The sequence below is a fragment of the Falco punctatus genome (genome assembly GCF_963210335.1).
Source record: "Falco punctatus genome assembly, chromosome: 1".
NCBI lineage: Eukaryota > Metazoa > Chordata > Aves > Falconiformes > Falconidae > Falco > Falco punctatus.
The window spans coordinates 101,444,141-101,463,981 of record NC_137580.1 but is presented as its reverse complement, the minus strand read 5'-3'; the positions used below and the strand labels follow the sequence as shown (position 1 = coordinate 101,463,981).

General features: G+C 60.3%; 2 protein-coding genes across 6 annotated transcripts; both read left to right on the top strand.

Annotated features, from left to right (window-relative positions):
• Positions 1 to 31: 31 nt before the first annotated feature.
• LOC308071809 (coiled-coil domain-containing protein 183-like) lies at positions 32 to 7,407 on the top strand. 3 transcript variants are annotated; one of them, XM_080407783.1, is made up of 11 exons: positions 32 to 1,227; positions 1,355 to 1,459; positions 1,654 to 1,776; positions 2,171 to 2,299; positions 2,441 to 2,501; positions 2,584 to 2,684; positions 2,961 to 3,121; positions 3,488 to 3,647; positions 3,798 to 3,923; positions 4,173 to 4,266; positions 4,784 to 7,407. In XM_080407783.1, the coding sequence occupies exons 1-11, from the start codon at positions 1,048 to 1,050 to the stop codon at positions 4,888 to 4,890; spliced, it is 1,347 nt and encodes a 448-aa protein (XP_080263909.1). In that variant the 5' UTR covers positions 32 to 1,047; the 3' UTR covers positions 4,891 to 7,407. The 3 variants fall into 3 exon arrangements, with proteins under 3 accessions (XP_080263909.1, XP_080263908.1, XP_080263907.1); XM_080407782.1 differs by having other exon boundaries at positions 2,444 to 2,501; positions 4,173 to 7,407; XM_080407781.1 differs by having other exon boundaries at positions 4,173 to 7,407.
• A 2,820-nt stretch (positions 7,408 to 10,227) lies between these two features.
• On the top strand, positions 10,228 to 17,473 carry LOC308071797 (coiled-coil domain-containing protein 183-like). Of its 3 annotated transcripts, XM_080407757.1 has the most exons (12): positions 10,228 to 10,425; positions 11,303 to 11,470; positions 11,598 to 11,702; positions 11,897 to 12,019; positions 12,414 to 12,542; positions 12,684 to 12,744; positions 12,827 to 12,927; positions 13,204 to 13,364; positions 13,731 to 13,890; positions 14,040 to 14,165; positions 14,415 to 14,508; positions 15,026 to 17,473. In XM_080407757.1, exons 1-12 carry the CDS (start codon positions 10,273 to 10,275, stop codon positions 15,130 to 15,132), a joined length of 1,488 nt encoding a protein of 495 aa, XP_080263883.1. In that variant the 5' UTR covers positions 10,228 to 10,272; the 3' UTR covers positions 15,133 to 17,473. The 3 variants fall into 3 exon arrangements, with proteins under 3 accessions (XP_080263883.1, XP_080263882.1, XP_080263881.1); XM_080407756.1 differs by having other exon boundaries at positions 12,687 to 12,744; positions 14,415 to 17,473; XM_080407755.1 differs by having other exon boundaries at positions 14,415 to 17,473.
• Positions 17,474 to 19,841: the final 2,368 nt, after the last annotated feature.

Here is a 19,841-nt window from a genome sequence, read left to right as displayed (position 1 = left end):
GGTGGCTCTCGGTCCCCGCGTTGTCCTGCATGGTACCAACAGCGCCTTTGTGTCCCCCAGAGCAAGGCAGGAAGTTTTGTGTGCAGCCGCGTGAGGAAAAGCGCAGTGGGACCGGAGAGCGGCTGCCCCGCCTGTGTGAGGCTGTGCAGGAGGACGTCCGTGCCCGGGGCCATAGCCAGCAGGTACCGTCGGGTCCCTCCTGCTCTGCCCCTGCCTGGCGCTGGCCCTGTCGGGAGCGGGCTCCACAGGGCAGCACTAGGCTGGGACTGGCCCCAGGCTGGTGGTGATTGTTCTCTCTGCCCCTCTCGTGCCCGCAGCACAACAGACACACCGTCTCTGAGACCTGCAGAGCGCCGAAGTCCTTGGGGGCCGCTTTGGCCAACAAGACAGGGCCCAGCGCGCCCGGGCTGCTTGCAGGGGGCTGGGGCTGTGGGAAGGCTCAGAAGGACAGGGTGGGTGGTAGAGTGACCTGGTGCCGGCACAAGGACAGCCCCCCAGGGCTGGTGTGGTGCAACGGGGGGTGTTTGTGTGTGGTCCCACGGGTCCCTTTCCACTGCGGGACCCACCCGTGCAGATCCTCCTTGAGCTCCCTGAGCAGATCTGTTGTCCCGGCAGTGCTCCCGGCTGTCCCAGCCTGTGTGTGCCCAGGGCTGCCCGGGTTCCTGCAGCTCCAGCCGCATCCCTGAGAGAGAGATGCTGGCCCTGCCCTGCCCTGCCCTTCACTGCCCGTCCTGAGGTTACAACCCGGTTATAAGCCCCGCTGCGGTGACAGAGACCCTGGCCCCGCAGAGCTGCCTTTGCCCGGGGGCCTCTTGCAGGGCCAGCGGCGGGCGGGTGGGGGGGGTGGTGCTGCTGCTGCTGCTGCTCTCCGGCACCCCCGCAGCTGGGGCACTGACGGATTCGATTGACGCCCAGCCCTGGGTCTCAGTTAGGCAGCGCCCCTAAGGCCGGTGTCCCCAGCTCCACCCTGGGGGCGGTTTTGCAGGCAGGACCCCCTTGTGCCGCGGGCGCCCAGCAAGCTCTGCCTCCAGCCTGCTGAATGCTCGCATGCCCATCCAGGTGGCCCAGGAGAAGCTCCAGGCCGACATCTATGAACGGGTGAACACCTGCAACATGCTGCTGCACCAGGTGAGGCAGCGGAGACAAGTGCGGGAGGAGCTGCAGAGGCGGCTGCAGCAGCTGCAGGATGCTGCGATGCCTGACAAGCGGCAGCAGGCACAGGCGCAGGTACCTGGGACCCCCTCCTGGGCTGGCAGCACCTGCAGAGGGCTCTAATCCAGCCCCTGCACCCCCCGGCTGGCCTCTGGGCTCGGCATGCGGGGTCACCCCCTGTACCCCCCCACCTCTGCCCCAGGCCATTCGCCAGCTGGAGAAAAACATTGAGAAGGTGCTCCTCAAAGTCCACACTGGACAGAAGGTGACCGCCCTGTACCTGGCGGTGCGGGATGTCCTGAGGAAGGTGAGCTCCTCCCCACCGTGCCATCGTGCCACCTGCTCCCCCAGCAGAGACAAGGAGGTGCCCCAGGGGCAACGCTGGTGGGACGCCCCCCTCCCAGATCAAAGAGGTCCTCCTGCTCCCCTCCATCTGCTGTCACAGCACGGGGGACCCCTGGGGCTCACTGGGGTGACGTGCTGTGGCTCCCTGTGTCCCAGGAGCTGGCCCACCTGCCTCCGCACGTGGACGTCCTGTGCAAGATGGCCGAGCTGTATGGTAGGGAGCTCCAGGACATGGATCTCATGGCCTTGGAGGCCTGCAAAGCCGCTGACAGAGCCAAGGTGAGATGGCCAGGGGCACCTCGGGGCCCTTTTCCACCCTCCAGAGCCCACCGACGGCACCATGTGCCCCGGAGCTGCTGAGTGTGCCTTCAACCAAGAGCAAAAGAGCCGGAGCTGGGCTTGCCCACAGCGCCCCGATGGCTCCATAGCTCCTCCCGGGTGTCGCTCTTGGGCCGGGCTGCCCTGGGGCTGGGGACAGCCTGCCCGAAGCCCCAGCTACGGCGAAGGCAGCACGCTCCACCCGCCAGCCCTCCTTGCCCACTATCCTTCCCAGCCTGTCTACTTGGCGGGGGGGCTGGTCATTGCTGACCCTGGCCATCCCACAAGTTCAGCTGGCTGCCAAAGGTCCGTTCCAGCTCTGACAGCCACTTCTCCCTTCTCTGACACGCTCCAGAAGGACGCAAACAGGACGCGCAGCCGGATCCTTGCGGAGAGAGCGCGCATGTACCGCTCCCGGGCCACCCAGGAGGTCTCTGTAGACACAGGGTGGCGGGAGGACGTGTACCAAAGGCACCTGAGAGCGGTGAGCTGGGGGTCCTGGCACAGGCCAGGCTGTGGGCAGACGGCAGGCATCGGTGCCGGGCCCCACACGGGTCGGGGGCCTGCAGGGCCAGCTCCCCCCGGGTGTCAGCAGCGGGGGGGGTGACACTGCACATCCTTGCAGCAGGAGAGGCACGAGCTCACCGTGGAGTCCCCGACCCCGGCCTCACAGGACCAGCTCGTGGGTGAGTGCCTGGCGGGGTGCAGGGGGGTGGGACGCGGGCACAGCCGCAGGCATCCTTCCCTGACGCTTCCCTCCCACCCCAGGCACCAGTCTGGAGGCCCTCAGGTCCCAGATGGAGCACGAGGCCAGGGTCACGCAGAAGTTGGAGCAGGCCAAGGCTGCGCTGCAGTGCTCCAGGACCTGGGTAACGTGAACCCCCCCTCTGGTAAAACCCACGGCTGCTCAGGGCCCGGGGAGCTGAGAGCCCTCTGCTTGCCTTGTTGCATTGTGGGCTTCTCTGCCCTCCTCTGCCTCGGGAGACCCCCAGAGGCCCTCTGGGGCGGGCAGGGATGGCACCACACTTCTCCGTGACATGAGCTTGCAGCCGTCCACGGTGCACACGGCTCCCCGAGGCCACGGCCTGGGTCCTGTACCCTGCAGGAGCACCGGGGGCTGAGTCCTCGCGCTCTCCCCCGGCCAGGACATACCCGGCAGGCTCCTGGAACAGCAGAAGTCCTCGGCGGACCTGGAGCAGTGCATCAAGGAGGGCGAGGAGAAGAAGCAGGCACTGGCGGAGAGGCTGCACGAGCTGGAGCTGAACCTAGCTAAGCTGAAGTTTCACCGGCCCTCGAACACAAGCAGGTGTGCAGTCGTGTCCACCGGGCCACGGGCCTTGGCGGGGGGGACACGTGTGTGCCAGGCGTCCTGACACAGCAGGGCACCCCTTCCCACGTCCCACTGCAGCCGCCCACCCCTCCTGTGCCGCCAGGTTTTCTGAGCAGGGGGCTCCCCCAGCTCTGGGCCTGGCAGAGCACCCAAAGCTCCCGCTGTGGCGGCAGGAGGACCCCCGCTTCTGGCCTGGCGTGGGAAGTGGTACCAGCAGCGTGGAGCTGGGTTGCAGGCAGCACCTCTGCTCTGCATTGGCAACCTGAGCAGCTTTTGCAACAGCTCTAGGGTGTTCCTGCCCCCCCTGTGCACTTGTATGGATGTGAATGTGCTTGGCTCCAGGGTGCTGGAGGAGGAGCTGCGGCTGAAACTGCAGTGCCAAGAGGCTCGGCTGGAGGACATGCGGGCCCAGATGATGAGGAGCAAGGATGATCTGCTCAAATGTGAAGACGACATCGACAGCCTTTTCGTCCGCCTGCAGGGCATCACCGTGCCCGGCCAGGTACCCACATGGCGCTGGCATGAGCTTGGCCCCGGCCACTGCCCGCTGGTGCAGCAGCACGGCGTGGTGACGCTTGGTGCAGCCACTGCCCCCCCCCCCCCCCGTGGCTCGTTTTCCCCACCAAGGTGGTGGTTCTCTCTCTGACTCCAGGAGGATCCTGTCAAGGCCATGGCGGTGGAGGAGAAGCTGCAGCACTGTGAGCAGAAGCTGCGCTACCTGGTGCAGCGGGTGGCCAGCCTGCCCCACGACTGGCGCAGCCCCAACAAGGACAACAAGGTGCGCGGGGCCTCCACCCCTGCTGTGGCCTTTGGGCACCCGCACGGGGCTTTCCCATACGGCCCATCCCAAGCGTCCTCCCAGCTGGCAGGATGGAGGTGGCGCCAGGGGAGAGCCATGGAGCAGCTCAGCCCCCGGTGGCACGGGGCACTGCAGGGTGTGCCCCGCGCGGGGACCTCGAGGTGGGGCAGCCCTTGGCTTGGAACACCCACCTCCCCTTCAGCAAGTAACCCGGAGTGTCTTCCACAGATTTTTGCCAAGGTCCGTAACGTACTAGAGAAAACCACCAGAGACCATCCACAGAACCTGAGGGTTTCCTTGGAGGATGCGGACAGCAGCCAAGGTAGGAGAGCACAGCGAGGACACGTGCCACAGCAACCGTCCCAGCCCCTGCCCATGGGGATTCCTGGGCATCCTTGCCTGTCTTCCACTGTCCCAGCAGAGCCCAACCCACGAGCTGCTTGTCCCAGGTGCTGTGGGACAAGGAGGGAGAGCCTTGGCTTCAAAATCACCTGGTTGTGGCCTCCTCCTGTTGGATGTTCTTGGGGGAGACCACGAGCTTTTGGCAGCTCACTACTGTGTTTTGAACAAAGCGGGAGCTGTACCCACCACCCCCCGGCTCCAGGCCTTTCTGGGAAGCCCCAGCAGTGTTGAAGAGGGGCCACAGCGGTGGCAGCCCCAGGCTCTGCAGGTCCCCCTGGGATGCGGGGCTGGCAGAGCCAGTCGGCAGTGCCTGTGCCTCAGGGCTCCGCACGAGGGCTCTCTGGGATGCCACCAGCCCTGCAAAAGGTGCCGGCTCTGCCCAGGGACACGAGCACACGGAGCCTCCACAGCCCACTCCTCTCCACTCTCTCCTCCAGAGTCCTTGGATTCTGATGACGAATCCTGTGGCCTTGTCCTCACCCGGGAGGGCATCAAGAAGCAGGGGCTGCTCCTCATGAAAAGCAAGAAGCGTGGCAAGAAGTAGCAGTTTCTCCAGCAGACCTTTGCATGCCCCACAGCCACCCGCTGTGCTGGGCATGCCCCAGCGCCACCCGCTGTGCTCTTTGGCCGGCAGCTTTAATAAAGTAGATGTTTTGCGCTCCTCACAGGCCTGTGGTACACCTGGAATGGGGGGGTCGCTTCTGGCACCTGGGACGCCTGGGTGCTGAGCTGGCTTTGGAAGCACCCCCATCCCCGCCGCCCCTCACCCCGTTGCGCTCTCTGCAGAGGTGGGGATGGACCGGGGGGGGAACCGCTTTCGTGGCCAAAGCAAAGCTGGGGTCAGGGTGGCTCTCTCCCCCTTGCTCCCGTGGGGCAATCACCTTCGCGGGACCTCTGCGGCCCCAGACCACTGTGGGACCTCAAAGGGCTGTTGCCTGTCCAAGGCAGCTCTGGGGAAACGTGGGGCAGGGGCTGAGACCTGTCCAGGCATTGGACCTCAGGGTGGGAGTCTTCATGTGCATGCGTGGGAGCACAAGGGCAGACCCTGCCTTGGGAAGGGAGAGCCACGTCTGAGCTGGAGCCCCCAGTCTGGGGCTGCCTGACCTGACCTGGCTGGGGACCCTTCCAGCTTCTGCCCTCCCCTGGCCCCCGCACACACGTTGTGCAACTCGTACTGATAACCCTGACCTCAGAGCACACGTCGGGCGCTACCTCTGGGCTGCGGGGCAGTGCCTGCAGGTAAGGGCTAACGCAGCATGACCCAGGACAGCAGAGGATGCTACAGCGAGCCTGTGGCTCCCGGACAGGATCCCCAGCCCTGCTGACTGCTCACGGACACCCAGCCGTGGGCTCCACGGTGCCTTCGCTGCAAAGGCACTCCTAAAACATGGCTGCAAAGGGATGGTGCTGTTTCCCCAAGTACAGCCAGCACTGACAGGGAGACCCGCGCGGGAGAGTGGCACCTCGTCCCCTTCAGCCGGGGGACATCAACACCAGACCAGGCTTTCACTGTCCTCTCTGCTCGGTCCCTGTACTTCATGCCAACAGCACTTGTAACATCATCCCTAGGGGGAAGGAAGGGCTCTTTCTGCCCAGCCACTAGCAGGCGGGCACATCACGCCAAGTGTTCCTGGTGGGTTTTGTGTGACTACTGGTACGGGGATGATATTGCCAAAATACAGCACAACTTGTGTTTTTCAAAGGAAGCTCCAGCAATAGGTGAACGTGCCAAAGAATGCATCTAATGGAGCTTCCCAGAACTGAGAGCGCGTCTATGGCTGTAGACAGGCTCTTCTGCAATTGAAAACCACGCTCTAATGACACCCATCCATCTCCTGTCCCTGTGCTGTTCCCACATGCCCAGCACACCAGGGGGGCTGTGCTGGGGTCTGGGTCAGGGAGTCCTGCCCTGCGAGCAGCTGCCCAGCCATGCAGCAAAGATCTGAACATACTCTGCCAAGCAGGGAGCCAAGCAGGGAGCGTGGGTGGCCAGCGCTGGGCCACTCTGCCCACGTCCAGCGCACCCAGGCTTTGAAGAAACTCAGCTGAAAGAGATGCCATTAGGAAGCAAAACAGCTGCACAGCACCACCCGTCCTGCTGACTGGGCATCTCTGCTCTTGCTGCAGTGGGCCACCAGCTGATGGTGAGATTGATGCACCCCCGGCTCTCGCTGCACCGCTGGCATCCTGGGGCAGCGCAGCTGCAGGCATGGCACTATTGGCCAGAAACCATGGAAAATCTGCCCATCCACACGCCTTTGTGCAAACCATCCATCCCTTCTCTCTTTCACAGCGCTCTACAGCTGCTGCCAAAACACTCTGAACTACGACGAGGCTATAGGAGCCAGCATGAACGCTGGTGTTTGCCTTTACAAGGTCTAGTACAGCAGAACCACGGAGCACCAGGTTTTGTGCCCATCAGCTTAGAAGCAGCAGCTCCAGGACATGTCTATTAGACAACAGTCACCACACCACTGGATAAATACGAATGCTTGGAATCCAGCTGATCAAACCATGCTAGCTTCATACACCTCGCACCTTCTGAAAGGGCTTCCCTTCCTCCCTTGGCAATGCAGAAACAAGGGTACACCCCACGGGTGCCGCACGGGGGAGGAAAGGTTTACAGCTCTCACAAGAATGCTGCCTTGAGCAGAGAGGAGCCCACCGACATCTGCCAAAGGCTCGGGTAGCTGAGAAACCCCTCTCTCCATGGTGACATTCACCCAGTCCAAAATCCAGCATCTGTTGGTCAGCAGCTGAGAAGGTCCCAGTTCCATTTGGATTTGCACAAGTCTTTTTTGGATTGGAGAAACTGTGCATATCGGTATCGAGGAATTAACATCTTGGTTCCCTAACCCATCAGTGGGGTTAAAGAAACCGATCATTATAATAACCGGGGCGATTTTTACAGTTGTGCCTGTGATTGTCCTAATGCAATGTTGTGTCACTTGTGTGACTGGCTTAGTAACACAACTACAAGAAAGGACGTGCAATCACGTTAGATACTAAACTATTGCAGGTATGCAATGATGAAACCAAAGGAGGGCCGTGTTAAAGACAATGGTTTTTGAACTAAGCGATTTACAGTGCTGAAGCTGCTAAATGGCAGGACCAGGCCTTGGTGCCTTGCACAGCCCTAACCCAAGGCTGGTTTAAAACTTGGTCAAGTTAACCAGTTAATGCGCGAGGTAAAGAGCGCTGGTGCTCGCCCCTGGAAAGGCTGGGGGTGGGAATTTGGGTGCTCTCCTCGCTGCGGTAGCGGGAAGGGGTCTCTCGAGGGGTAACAGGTTTTCTCCGGAGTGGTGGGGGTTTGGGTTTTCTTCAAGAATGTGTTTTGACCACTTTGCCATCTGTTGTAAAATTTGGTCCTGTGCATTATTTGAGCCCTCTTGTTTCTATTTGACGTTCTGGAATGGCATAACAGTGTTTGAGTTCGGCATTTCCATTATAAAATGGTATTGTTGCTATCTATCTGAGCGAGCAGAGCGAGCGAGTGTGTAACGGGCCCTTTTGTGTGAGTGTTTTGTGCAACTGAGACGCAGCTCAGCTACGAAGCCAGCCCTGAAACCTGTAACTTGCATGAAGTGGAAATGGAAAGTGAACAGAGTGGGGAAATAGTAAAAAAAGAGCCCTTTGGTTTGTATTTTGGCTCATTGGAAGAATATAGGAGGACCGCCAGGTGGGAGTCTCAATAAAAATATTATCATCAATGGTGGCCTTTATATATCTTAGAAGATCAGGAAATTGCAACCCCTTGCTATAATTCATGTTGGTTTTAAGATGACAGGGAAAATGGGATGAAGTAACATATGCAGATACGTTTTCCACTTTGAGAAGCCATACAGAGTAGCAGGAGGAGTGCGGGACTAAGATAGCACCACCTGATACTTGGATTTTGGCTCTAGAAAAGGATAGGGAAAAACTGAGACCTAAACTAGAAAGACGCTCTTGTTGAATTTTTTGTGTTAAACATACGATTGCTGTATTTTGCAAGAGCGAGCCTCAGGTCGCGGCTCCTCCTGTGGAGCAACCGGGGTGAAGCGCGAAACACTTGCACTAATGTAGGACCCGAGGCGGGGGAGTCAAGGACCCCAGGGAAGGGTCAAAGCCTTGGGGCGAGTTTGTACAAACCCCCACACCCGCTGGGAGCTGCGGCTTGGCCGGCAAAGGCACCACAGGCAAGGACAGAGACTTAACGCAGCAAGGAGCAGATTTGCATTCAGGGTACGAAAGGGTTAAAGCAGAGGTGCTGTTGCAGAGGCACGCACTTGTACCAGCTACAGAGCAGGGAAAACTCTCCTGCCCCTCGAGTAGGAGGTCACGATCTCCCACCGCCACAATTATTTTACCACAGCATCCTTGAGTTTTATCTCTTCAGCAGCTTGTTTTCTTTCAGCAGTTAGCATGACCTGCCGTGATGTTTAAATGCTGCCTAGGACAGTGTAGTGGCATAATGACTCTATTTGCCACGTGGGCCCCGCCTCAGCGTGGAGATCTCTACGTGCATGGACAGACTGGCCAGGTTCCTTGTGGGCACAAAGCCTTCACTGCTTGTCTTTCAAAGGGCCATCTCTTTATGCACATTTTTATGAAGCACAGAAGATGGTAATGTCTGTGTGTAGCCTGTCACGGGCCATTGGCGTTAACATGCAATCCATCAGTCTGCAAATGAGGTGCTGAGTAAGAGCCTGGGATGATCCTGTGTCGGTAACACTGGATTTCAGAATCCTCTAATTTCTTTGTTTCCTATGTTCAGCAGCTAGAGCACCATAGGACGGCTGCACATTAAAGATCTCGAGTTACAGAAACTTCATCAGAGCTGATTTACAAGCTTGGTGCTAGGAAGGCAGTTTCCCTCTATAAGGAGTCTTTTTCTGCAAATCAAAGATTGAGGGTTATCCTCCTCTCTGGTAGAGGGAGCTTGGTTTTATTTCTCAACGAATAAATGTACATGCTTGCATTCCTCGCCGTGTCCGTAGCTGAGCCAGAACGCGCGGGAAGGACAAGACCAAAGCCCAGTCTCAGCCGCTGGTCTGTTCTTGCCCGGTGCCACGGGAGCAGAACTCCCTGCGTAGCTGTTCCGTGTTGCCGAAGGCACGTGGCGAGGCAGGAACGGGCTCCTGGTGCCATGCGAAACCAGCCGGCAGCTGCCAGAGAGCGCGGGGGGCTGTTGGGGTCCATGTGCCCACGTGTTTTCCCTGCAAGTGTCCTGGCCCCGTGTCTGGTGGGGCTTGGAGGGGTCCCCCAGCTGGGCGGGCTGCAACTGCTGCAGCCACGGTGCTGGGACCGCGCTGCCCGCCCTGCCTTGGGCTGCCTCAGTAACTGGTTATTCATTCGCCTGTGGCCCGCAGAAGCGGAGAGGAGGGGGCCGTGGGTGGCGATGGCTGAGCAGGAGGCGCTGGCCGAGCAGGAGGTGTGTGCCATGCGGCACTGGGAGGTGCCACCGTGACAGTTCCGCCAGTGCAGGGAGTGAGCTCAGCTCTGTGATGTCACAGCCCGTGTCACAGCCTGCCAACGTCCTAACAGCCCGGCAACGTCTCCACCGGGCAGTAGAGCCACGACGGCTGCCACGTGCGCAGCCAGGCTGGAGGGCCGAGGCAGGAGCAGCGGCACCATGCGGGGCCGCAAGGCAAACCTCAGCCAGCGCGCCCAGGAGCTGTGTGCCACCGTCGCCTTGCAGGGTGCTGCCCCTTGGGCTTCTTGTGGGGACGGCCTGGGGCGGGCGGGTGGCTCTCGGTCCCCGTGTTGTGGACGGCCTGGGGCGGGCGGGTGGCTCTCGGTCCCCTCGTTATGGACGGCCTGGGGCGGGCGGGTGGCTCTCGGTCCCCGTGTTGTGGACGGCCTGGGGCGGGCGGGTGGCTCTCGGTCCCCGCGTTGTGGACGGCCTGGGGCGGGCGGGTGGCTCTCGGTCCCCGCGTTGTCCTGCATGGTACCAACAGCGCCTTTGTGTCCCCCAGAGCAAGGCAGGAAGTTTTGCGTGCAGCCGCGTGAGGAAAAGCGCAGTGGGACCGGAGAGCGGCTGCCCCGCCTGCGTGAGGCTGTGCAGGAGGACGTCCGTGCCCGGGGCCATAGCCAGCAGGTACCGTCGGGTCCCTCCTGCTCTGCCCCTGCCTGGCGCTGGCCCTGTCGGGAGCGGGCTCCACAGGGCAGCACTAGGCTGGGACTGGCCCCAGGCTGGTGGTGATTGTTCTCTCTGCCCCTCTCGTGCCCGCAGCACAACAGACACACCGTCTCTGAGACCTGCAGAGCGCCGAAGTCCTTGGGGGCCGCTTTGGCCAACAAGACAGGGCCCAGCGCGCCCGGGCTGCTTGCAGGGGGCTGGGGCTGTGGGAAGGCTCAGAAGGACAGGGTGGGTGGTAGAGTGACCTGGTGCCGGCACAAGGACAGCCCCCCAGGGCTGGTGTGGTGCAACGGGGGGTGTTTGTGTGTGGTCCCACGGGTCCCTTTCCACTGCGGGACCCACCCGTGCAGATCCTCCTTGAGCTCCCTGAGCAGATCTGTTGTCCCGGCAGTGCTCCCGGCTGTCCCAGCCTGTGTGTGCCCAGGGCTGCCCGGGTTCCTGCAGCTCCAGCCGCATCCCTGAGAGAGAGATGCTGGCCCTGCCCTGCCCTGCCCTTCACTGCCCGTCCTGAGGTTACAACCCGGTTATAAGCCCCGCTGCGGTGACAGAGACCCTGGCCCCGCAGAGCTGCCTTTGCCCGGGGGCCTCTTGCAGGGCCAGCGGCGGGCGGGTGGGGGGGGTGGTGCTGCTGCTGCTGCTGCTCTCCGGCACCCCCGCAGCTGGGGCACTGACGGATTCGATTGACGCCCAGCCCTGGGTCTCAGTTAGGCAGCGCCCCTAAGGCCGGTGTCCCCAGCTCCACCCTGGGGGCGGTTTTGCAGGCAGGACCCCCTTGTGCCGCGGGCGCCCAGCAAGCTCTGCCTCCAGCCTGCTGAATGCTCGCATGCCCATCCAGGTGGCCCAGGAGAAGCTCCAGGCCGACATCTATGAACGGGTGAACACCTGCAACATGCTGCTGCACCAGGTGAGGCAGCGGAGACAAGTGCGGGAGGAGCTGCAGAGGCGGCTGCAGCAGCTGCAGGATGCTGCGATGCCTGACAAGCGGCAGCAGGCACAGGCGCAGGTACCTGGGACCCCCTCCTGGGCTGGCAGCACCTGCAGAGGGCTCTAATCCAGCCCCTGCACCCCCCGGCTGGCCTCTGGGCTCGGCATGCGGGGTCACCCCCTGTACCCCCCCACCTCTGCCCCAGGCCATTCGCCAGCTGGAGAAAAACATTGAGAAGGTGCTCCTCAAAGTCCACACTGGACAGAAGGTGACCGCCCTGTACCTGGCGGTGCGGGATGTCCTGAGGAAGGTGAGCTCCTCCCCACCGTGCCATCGTGCCACCTGCTCCCCCAGCAGAGACAAGGAGGTGCCCCAGGGGCAACGCTGGTGGGACGCCCCCCTCCCAGATCAAAGAGGTCCTCCTGCTCCCCTCCATCTGCTGTCACAGCACGGGGGACCCCTGGGGCTCACTGGGGTGACGTGCTGTGGCTCCCTGTGTCCCAGGAGCTGGCCCACCTGCCTCCGCACGTGGACGTCCTGTGCAAGATGGCCGAGCTGTATGGTAGGGAGCTCCAGGACATGGATCTCATGGCCTTGGAGGCCTGCAAAGCCGCTGACAGAGCCAAGGTGAGATGGCCAGGGGCACCTCGGGGCCCTTTTCCACCCTCCAGAGCCCACCGACGGCACCATGTGCCCCGGAGCTGCTGAGTGTGCCTTCAACCAAGAGCAAAAGAGCCGGAGCTGGGCTTGCCCACAGCGCCCCGATGGCTCCATAGCTCCTCCCGGGTGTCGCTCTTGGGCCGGGCTGCCCTGGGGCTGGGGACAGCCTGCCCGAAGCCCCAGCTACGGCGAAGGCAGCACGCTCCACCCGCCAGCCCTCCTTGCCCACTATCCTTCCCAGCCTGTCTACTTGGCGGGGGGGCTGGTCATTGCTGACCCTGGCCATCCCACAAGTTCAGCTGGCTGCCAAAGGTCCGTTCCAGCTCTGACAGCCACTTCTCCCTTCTCTGACACGCTCCAGAAGGACGCAAACAGGACGCGCAGCCGGATCCTTGCGGAGAGAGCGCGCATGTACCGCTCCCGGGCCACCCAGGAGGTCTCTGTCGACACAGGGTGGCGGGAGGACGTGTACCAAAGGCACCTGAGAGCGGTGAGCTGGGGGTCCTGGCACAGGCCAGGCTGTGGGCAGACGGCAGGCATCGGTGCCGGGCCCCACACGGGTCGGGGGCCTGCAGGGCCAGCTCCCCCCGGGTGTCAGCAGCGGGGGGGGTGACACTGCACATCCTTGCAGCAGGAGAGGCACGAGCTCACCGTGGAGTCCCCGACCCCGGCCTCACAGGACCAGCTCGTGGGTGAGTGCCTGGCGGGGTGCAGGGGGGTGGGACGCGGGCACAGCCGCAGGCATCCTTCCCTGACGCTTCCCTCCCACCCCAGGCACCAGTCTGGAGGCCCTCAGGTCCCAGATGGAGCACGAGGCCAGGGTCACGCAGAAGTTGGAGCAGGCCAAGGCTGCGCTGCAGTGCTCCAGGACCTGGGTAACGTGAACCCCCCCTCTGGTAAAACCCACGGCTGCTCAGGGCCCGGGGAGCTGAGAGCCCTCTGCTTGCCTTGTTGCATTGTGGGCTTCTCTGCCCTCCTCTGCCTCGGGAGACCCCCAGAGGCCCTCTGGGGCGGGCAGGGATGGCACCACACTTCTCCGTGACATGAGCTTGCAGCCGTCCACGGTGCACACGGCTCCCCGAGGCCACGGCCTGGGTCCTGTACCCTGCAGGAGCACCGGGGGCTGAGTCCTCGCGCTCTCCCCCGGCCAGGACATACCCGGCAGGCTCCTGGAACAGCAGAAGTCCTCGGCGGACCTGGAGCAGTGCATCAAGGAGGGCGAGGAGAAGAAGCAGGCACTGGCGGAGAGGCTGCACGAGCTGGAGCTGAACCTAGCTAAGCTGAAGTTTCACCGGCCCTCGAACACAAGCAGGTGTGCAGTCGTGTCCACCGGGCCACGGGCCTTGGCGGGGGGGACACGTGTGTGCCAGGCGTCCCGACACAGCAGGGCACCCCTTCCCACGTCCCACTGCAGCCGCCCACCCCTCCTGTGCCGCCAGGTTTTCTGAGCAGGGGGCTCCCCCAGCTCTGGGCCTGGCAGAGCACCCAAAGCTCCCGCTGTGGCGGCAGGAGGACCCCCGCTTCTGGCCTGGCGTGGGAAGTGGTACCAGCAGCGTGGAGCTGGGTTGCAGGCAGCACCTCTGCTCTGCATTGGCAACCTGAGCAGCTTTTGCAACAGCTCTAGGGTGTTCCTGCCCCCCCTGTGCACTTGTATGGATGTGAATGTGCTTGGCTCCAGGGTGCTGGAGGAGGAGCTGCGGCTGAAACTGCAGTGCCAAGAGGCTCGGCTGGAGGACATGCGGGCCCAGATGATGAGGAGCAAGGATGATCTGCTCAAATGTGAAGACGACATCGACAGCCTTTTCGTCCGCCTGCAGGGCATCACCGTGCCCGGCCAGGTACCCACATGGCGCTGGCATGAGCTTGGCCCCGGCCACTGCCCGCTGGTGCAGCAGCACGGCGTGGTGACGCTTGGTGCAGCCACTGCCCCCCCCCCCCCCGTGGCTCGTTTTCCCCACCAAGGTGGTGGTTCTCTCTCTGACTCCAGGAGGATCCTGTCAAGGCCATGGCGGTGGAGGAGAAGCTGCAGCACTGTGAGCAGAAGCTGCGCTACCTGGTGCAGCGGGTGGCCAGCCTGCCCCACGACTGGCGCAGCCCCAACAAGGACAACAAGGTGCGCGGGGCCTCCACCCCTGCTGTGGCCTTTGGGCACCCGCACGGGGCTTTCCCATACGGCCCATCCCAAGCGTCCTCCCAGCTGGCAGGATGGAGGTGGCGCCAGGGGAGAGCCATGGAGCAGCTCAGCCCCCGGTGGCACGGGGCACTGCAGGGTGTGCCCCGCGCGGGGACCTCGAGGTGGGGCAGCCCTTGGCTTGGAACACCCACCTCCCCTTCAGCAAGTAACCCGGAGTGTCTTCCACAGATTTTTGCCAAGGTCCGTAACGTACTAGAGAAAACCACCAGAGACCATCCACAGAACCTGAGGGTTTCCTTGGAGGATGCGGACAGCAGCCAAGGTAGGAGAGCACAGCGAGGACACGTGCCACAGCAACCGTCCCAGCCCCTGCCCATGGGGATTCCTGGGCATCCTTGCCTGTCTTCCACTGTCCCAGCAGAGCCCAACCCACGAGCTGCTTGTCCCAGGTGCTGTGGGACAAGGAGGGAGAGCCTTGGCTTCAAAATCACCTGGTTGTGGCCTCCTCCTGTTGGATGTTCTTGGGGGAGACCACGAGCTTTTGGCAGCTCACTACTGTGTTTTGAACAAAGCGGGAGCTGTACCCACCACCTCCCGGCTCCAGGCCTTTCTGGGAAGCCCCAGCAGTGTTGAAGAGGGGCCACAGCGGTGGCAGCCCCAGGCTCTGCAGGTCCCCCTGGGATGCGGGGCTGGCAGAGCCAGTCGGCAGTGCCTGTGCCTCAGGGCTCCGCACGAGGGCTCTCTGGGATGCCACCAGCCCTGCAAAAGGTGCCGGCTCTGCCCAGGGACACGAGCACACGGAGCCTCCACAGCCCACTCCTCTCCACTCTCTCCTCCAGAGTCCTTGGATTCTGATGACGAATCCTGTGGCCTTGTCCTCACCCGGGAGGGCATCAAGAAGCAGGGGCTGCTCCTCATGAAAAGCAAGAAGCGTGGCAAGAAGTAGCAGTTTCTCCAGCAGACCTTTGCATGCCCCACAGCCACCCGCTGTGCTGGGCATGCCCCAGCGCCACCCGCTGTGCTCTTTGGCCGGCAGCTTTAATAAAGTAGATGTTTTGCGCTCCTCACAGGCCTGTGGTACACCTGGAATGGGGGGGTCGCTTCTGGCACCTGGGACGCCTGGGTGCTGAGCTGGCTTTGGAAGCACCCCCATCCCCGCCGCCCCTCACCCCGTTGCGCTCTCTGCAGAGGTGGGGATGGACCGGGGGGGGAACCGCTTTCGTGGCCAAAGCAAAGCTGGGGTCAGGGTGGCTCTCTCCCCCTTGCTCCCGTGGGGCAATCACCTTCGCGGGACCTCTGCGGCCCCAGACCACTGTGGGACCTCAAAGGGCTGTTGCCTGTCCAAGGCAGCTCTGGGGAAACGTGGGGCAGGGGCTGAGACCTGTCCAGGCATTGGACCTCAGGGTGGGAGTCTTCATGTGCATGCGTGGGAGCACAAGGGCAGACCCTGCCTTGGGAAGGGAGAGCCACGTCTGAGCTGGAGCCCCCAGTCTGGGGCTGCCTGACCTGACCTGGCTGGGGACCCTTCCAGCTTCTGCCCTCCCCTGGCCCCCGCACACACGTTGTGCAACTCGTACTGATAACCCTGACCTCAGAGCACACGTCGGGCGCTACCTCTGGGCTGCGGGGCAGTGCCTGCAGGTAAGGGCTAACGCAGCATGACCCAGGACAGCAGAGGATGCTACAGCGAGCCTGTGGCTCCCGGACAGGATCCCCAGCCCTGCTGACTGCTCACGGACACCCAGCCGTGGGCTCCACGGTGCCTTCGCTGCAAAGGCACTCCTAAAACATGGCTGCAAAGGGATGGTGCTGTTTCCCCAAGTACAGCCAGCACTGACAGGGAGACCCGCGCGGGAGAGTGGCACCTCGTCCCCTTCAGCCGGGGGACATCAACACCAGACCAGGCTTTCACTGTCCTCTCTGCTCGGTCCCTGTACTTCATGCCAACAGCACTTGTAACATCATCCCTAGGGGGAAGGAAGGGCTCTTTCTGCCCAGCCACTAGCAGGCGGGCACATCACGCCAAGTGTTCCTGGTGGGTTTTGTGTGACTACTGGTACGGGGATGATATTGCCAAAATACAGCACAACTTGTGTTTTTCAAAGGAAGCTCCAGCAATAGGTGAACGTGCCAAAGAATGCATCTAATGGAGCTTCCCAGAACTGAGAGCGCGTCTATGGCTGTAGACAGGCTCTTCTGCAATTGAAAACCACGCTCTAATGACACCCATCCATCTCCTGTCCCTGTGCTGTTCCCACATGCCCAGCACACCAGGGGGGCTGTGCTGGGGTCTGGGTCAGGGAGTCCTGCCCTGCGAGCAGCTGCCCAGCCATGCAGCAAAGATCTGAACATACTCTGCCAAGCAGGGAGCCAAGCAGGGAGCGTGGGTGGCCAGCGCTGGGCCACTCTGCCCACGTCCAGCGCACCCAGGCTTTGAAGAAACTCAGCTGAAAGAGATGCCATTAGGAAGCAAAACAGCTGCACAGCACCACCCGTCCTGCTGACTGGGCATCTCTGCTCTTGCTGCAGTGGGCCACCAGCTGATGGTGAGATTGATGCACCCCCGGCTCTCGCTGCACCGCTGGCATCCTGGGGCAGCGCAGCTGCAGGCATGGCACTATTGGCCAGAAACCATGGAAAATCTGCCCATCCACACGCCTTTGTGCAAACCATCCATCCCTTCTCTCTTTCACAGCGCTCTACAGCTGCTGCCAAAACACTCTGAACTACGACGAGGCTATAGGAGCCAGCATGAACGCTGGTGTTTGCCTTTACAAGGTCTAGTACAGCAGAACCACGGAGCACCAGGTTTTGTGCCCATCAGCTTAGAAGCAGCAGCTCCAGGACATGTCTATTAGACAACAGTCACCACACCACTGGATAAATACGAATGCTTGGAATCCAGCTGATCAAACCATGCTAGCTTCATACACCTCGCACCTTCTGAAAGGGCTTCCCTTCCTCCCTTGGCAATGCAGAAACAAGGGTACACCCCACGGGTGCCGCACGGGGGAGGAAAGGTTTACAGCTCTCACAAGAATGCTGCCTTGAGCAGAGAGGAGCCCACCGACATCTGCCAAAGGCTCGGGTAGCTGAGAAACCCCTCTCTCCATGGTGACATTCACCCAGTCCAAAATCCAGCATCTGTTGGTCAGCAGCTGAGAAGGTCCCAGTTCCATTTGGATTTGCACAAGTCTTTTTTGGATTGGAGAAACTGTGCATATCGGTATCGAGGAATTAACATCTTGGTTCCCTAACCCATCAGTGGGGTTAAAGAAACAGATCATTATAATAACCGGGGCGATTTTTACAGTTGTGCCTGTGATTGTCCTAATGCAATGTTGTGTCACTTGTGTGACTGGCTTAGTAACACAACTACAAGAAAGGACGTGCAATCACGTTAGATACTAAACTATTGCAGGTATGCAATGATGAAACCAAAGGAGGGCCGTGTTAAAGACAATGGTTTTTGAACTAAGCGATTTACAGTGCTGAAGCTGCTAAATGGCAGGACCAGGCCTTGGTGCCTTGCACAGCCCTAACCCAAGGCTGGTTTAAAACTTGGTCAAGTTAACCAGTTAATGCGCGAGGTAAAGAGCGCTGGTGCTCGCCCCTGGAAAGGCTGGGGGTGGGAATTTGGGTGCTCTCCTCGCTGCGGTAGCGGGAAGGGGTCTCTCGAGGGGTAACAGGTTTTCTCCGGAGTGGTGGGGGTTTGGGTTTTCTTCAAGAATGTGTTTTGACCACTTTGCCATCTGTTGTAAAATTTGGTCCTGTGCATTATTTGAGCCCTCTTGTTTCTATTTGACGTTCTGGAATGGCATAACAGTGTTTGAGTTCGGCATTTCCATTATAAAATGGTATTGTTGCTATCTATCTGAGCGAGCAGAGCGAGCGAGTGTGTAACGGGCCCTTTTGTGTGAGTGTTTTGTGCAACTGAGACGCAGCTCAGCTACGAAGCCAGCCCTGAAACCTGTAACTTGCATGAAGTGGAAATGGAAAGTGAACAGAGTGGGGAAATAGTAAAAAAAGAGCCCTTTGGTTTGTATTTTGGCTCATTGGAAGAATATAGGAGGACCGCCAGGTGGGAGTCTCAATAAAAATATTATCATCAATGGTGGCCTTTATATATCTTAGAAGATCAGGAAATTGCAACCCCTTGCTATAATTCATGTTGGTTTTAAGATGACAGGGAAAATGGGATGAAGTAACATATGCAGATACGTTTTCCACTTTGAGAAGCCATACAGAGTAGCAGGAGGAGTGCGGGACTAAGATAGCACCACCTGATACTTGGATTTTGGCTCTAGAAAAGGATAGGGAAAAACTGAGACCTAAACTAGAAAGACGCTCTTGTTGAATTTTTTGTGTTAAACATACGATTGCTGTATTTTGCAAGAGCGAGCCTCAGGTCGCGGCTCCTCCTGTGGAGCAACCGGGGTGAAGCGCGAAACACTTGCACTAATGTAGGACCCGAGGCGGGGGAGTCAAGGACCCCAGGGAAGGGTCAAAGCCTTGGGGCGAGTTTGTACAAACCCCCACACCCGCTGGGAGCTGCGGCTTGGCCGGCAAAGGCACCACAGGCAAGGACAGAGACTTAACGCAGCAAGGAGCAGATTTGCATTCAGGGTACGAAAGGGTTAAAGCAGAGGTGCTGTTGCAGAGGCACGCACTTGTACCAGCTACAGAGCAGGGAAAACTCTCCTGCCCCTCGAGTAGGAGGTCACGATCTCCCACCGCCACAATTATTTTACCACAGCATCCTTGAGTTTTATCTCTTCAGCAGCTTGTTTTCTTTCAGCAGTTAGCATGACCTGCCGTGATGTTTAAATGCTGCCTAGGACAGTGTAGTGGCATAATGACTCTATTTGCCACGTGGGCCCCGCCTCAGCGTGGAGATCTCTACGTGCATGGACAGACTGGCCAGGTTCCTTGTGGGCACAAAGCCTTCACTGCTTGTCTTTCAAAGGGCCATCTCTTTATGCACATTTTTATGAAGCACAGAAGATGGTAATGTCTGTGTGTAGCCTGTCACGGGCCATTGGCGTTAACATGCAATCCATCAGTCTGCAAATGAGGTGCTGAGTAAGAGCCTGGGATGATCCTGTGTCGGTAACACTGGATTTCAGAATCCTCTAATTTCTTTGTTTCCTATGTTCAGCAGCTAGAGCACCATAGGACGGCTGCACATTAAAGATCTCGAGTTACAGAAACTTCATCAGAGCTGATTTACAAGCTTGGTGCTAGGAAGGCAGTTTCCCTCTATAAGGAGTCTTTTTCTGCAAATCAAAGATTGAGGGTTATCCTCCTCTCTGGTAGAGGGAGCTTGGTTTTATTTCTCAACGAATAAATGTACATGCTTGCATTCCTCGCCGTGTCCGTAGCTGAGCCAGAACGCGCGGGAAGGACAAGACCAAAGCCCAGTCTCAGCCGCTGGTCTGTTCTTGCCCGGTGCCACGGGAGCAGAACTCCCTGCGTAGCTGTTCCGTGTTGCCGAAGGCACGTGGCGAGGCAGGAACGGGCTCCTGGTGCCATGCGAAACCAGCCGGCAGCTGCCAGAGAGCGCGGGGGGCTGTTGGGGTCCATGTGCCCACGTGTTTTCCCTGCAAGTGTCCTGGCCCCGTGTCTGGTGGGGCTTGGAGGGGTCCCCCAGCTGGG

Bases quoted from the DNA above. Each gene is read 5' to 3' on its own strand.
- LOC308071797 (XM_080407755.1), top strand. From the start codon at position 10,273: ATGGTACCAACAGCGCCTTTGTGTCCCCCAGAGCAAGGCAGGAAGTTT. The intron at 10,426-11,302 runs GTACCGTCGGGT...ATGCCCATCCAG, and splicing joins CCCGGGGCCATAGCCAGCAG to GTGGCCCAGGAGAAGCTCCA. The intron at 14,166-14,414 runs GTGCGCGGGGCC...TGTCTTCCACAG, and splicing joins GCCCCAACAAGGACAACAAG to ATTTTTGCCAAGGTCCGTAA.
- LOC308071809 (XM_080407781.1), top strand. From the start codon at position 1,048: ATGCCCATCCAGGTGGCCCAGGAGAAGCTCCAGGCCGACATCTATGAA. The intron at 1,460-1,653 runs GTGAGCTCCTCC...CCTGTGTCCCAG, and splicing joins TGCGGGATGTCCTGAGGAAG to GAGCTGGCCCACCTGCCTCC. The intron at 2,685-2,960 runs GTAACGTGAACC...TCCCCCGGCCAG, and splicing joins TGCAGTGCTCCAGGACCTGG to GACATACCCGGCAGGCTCCT.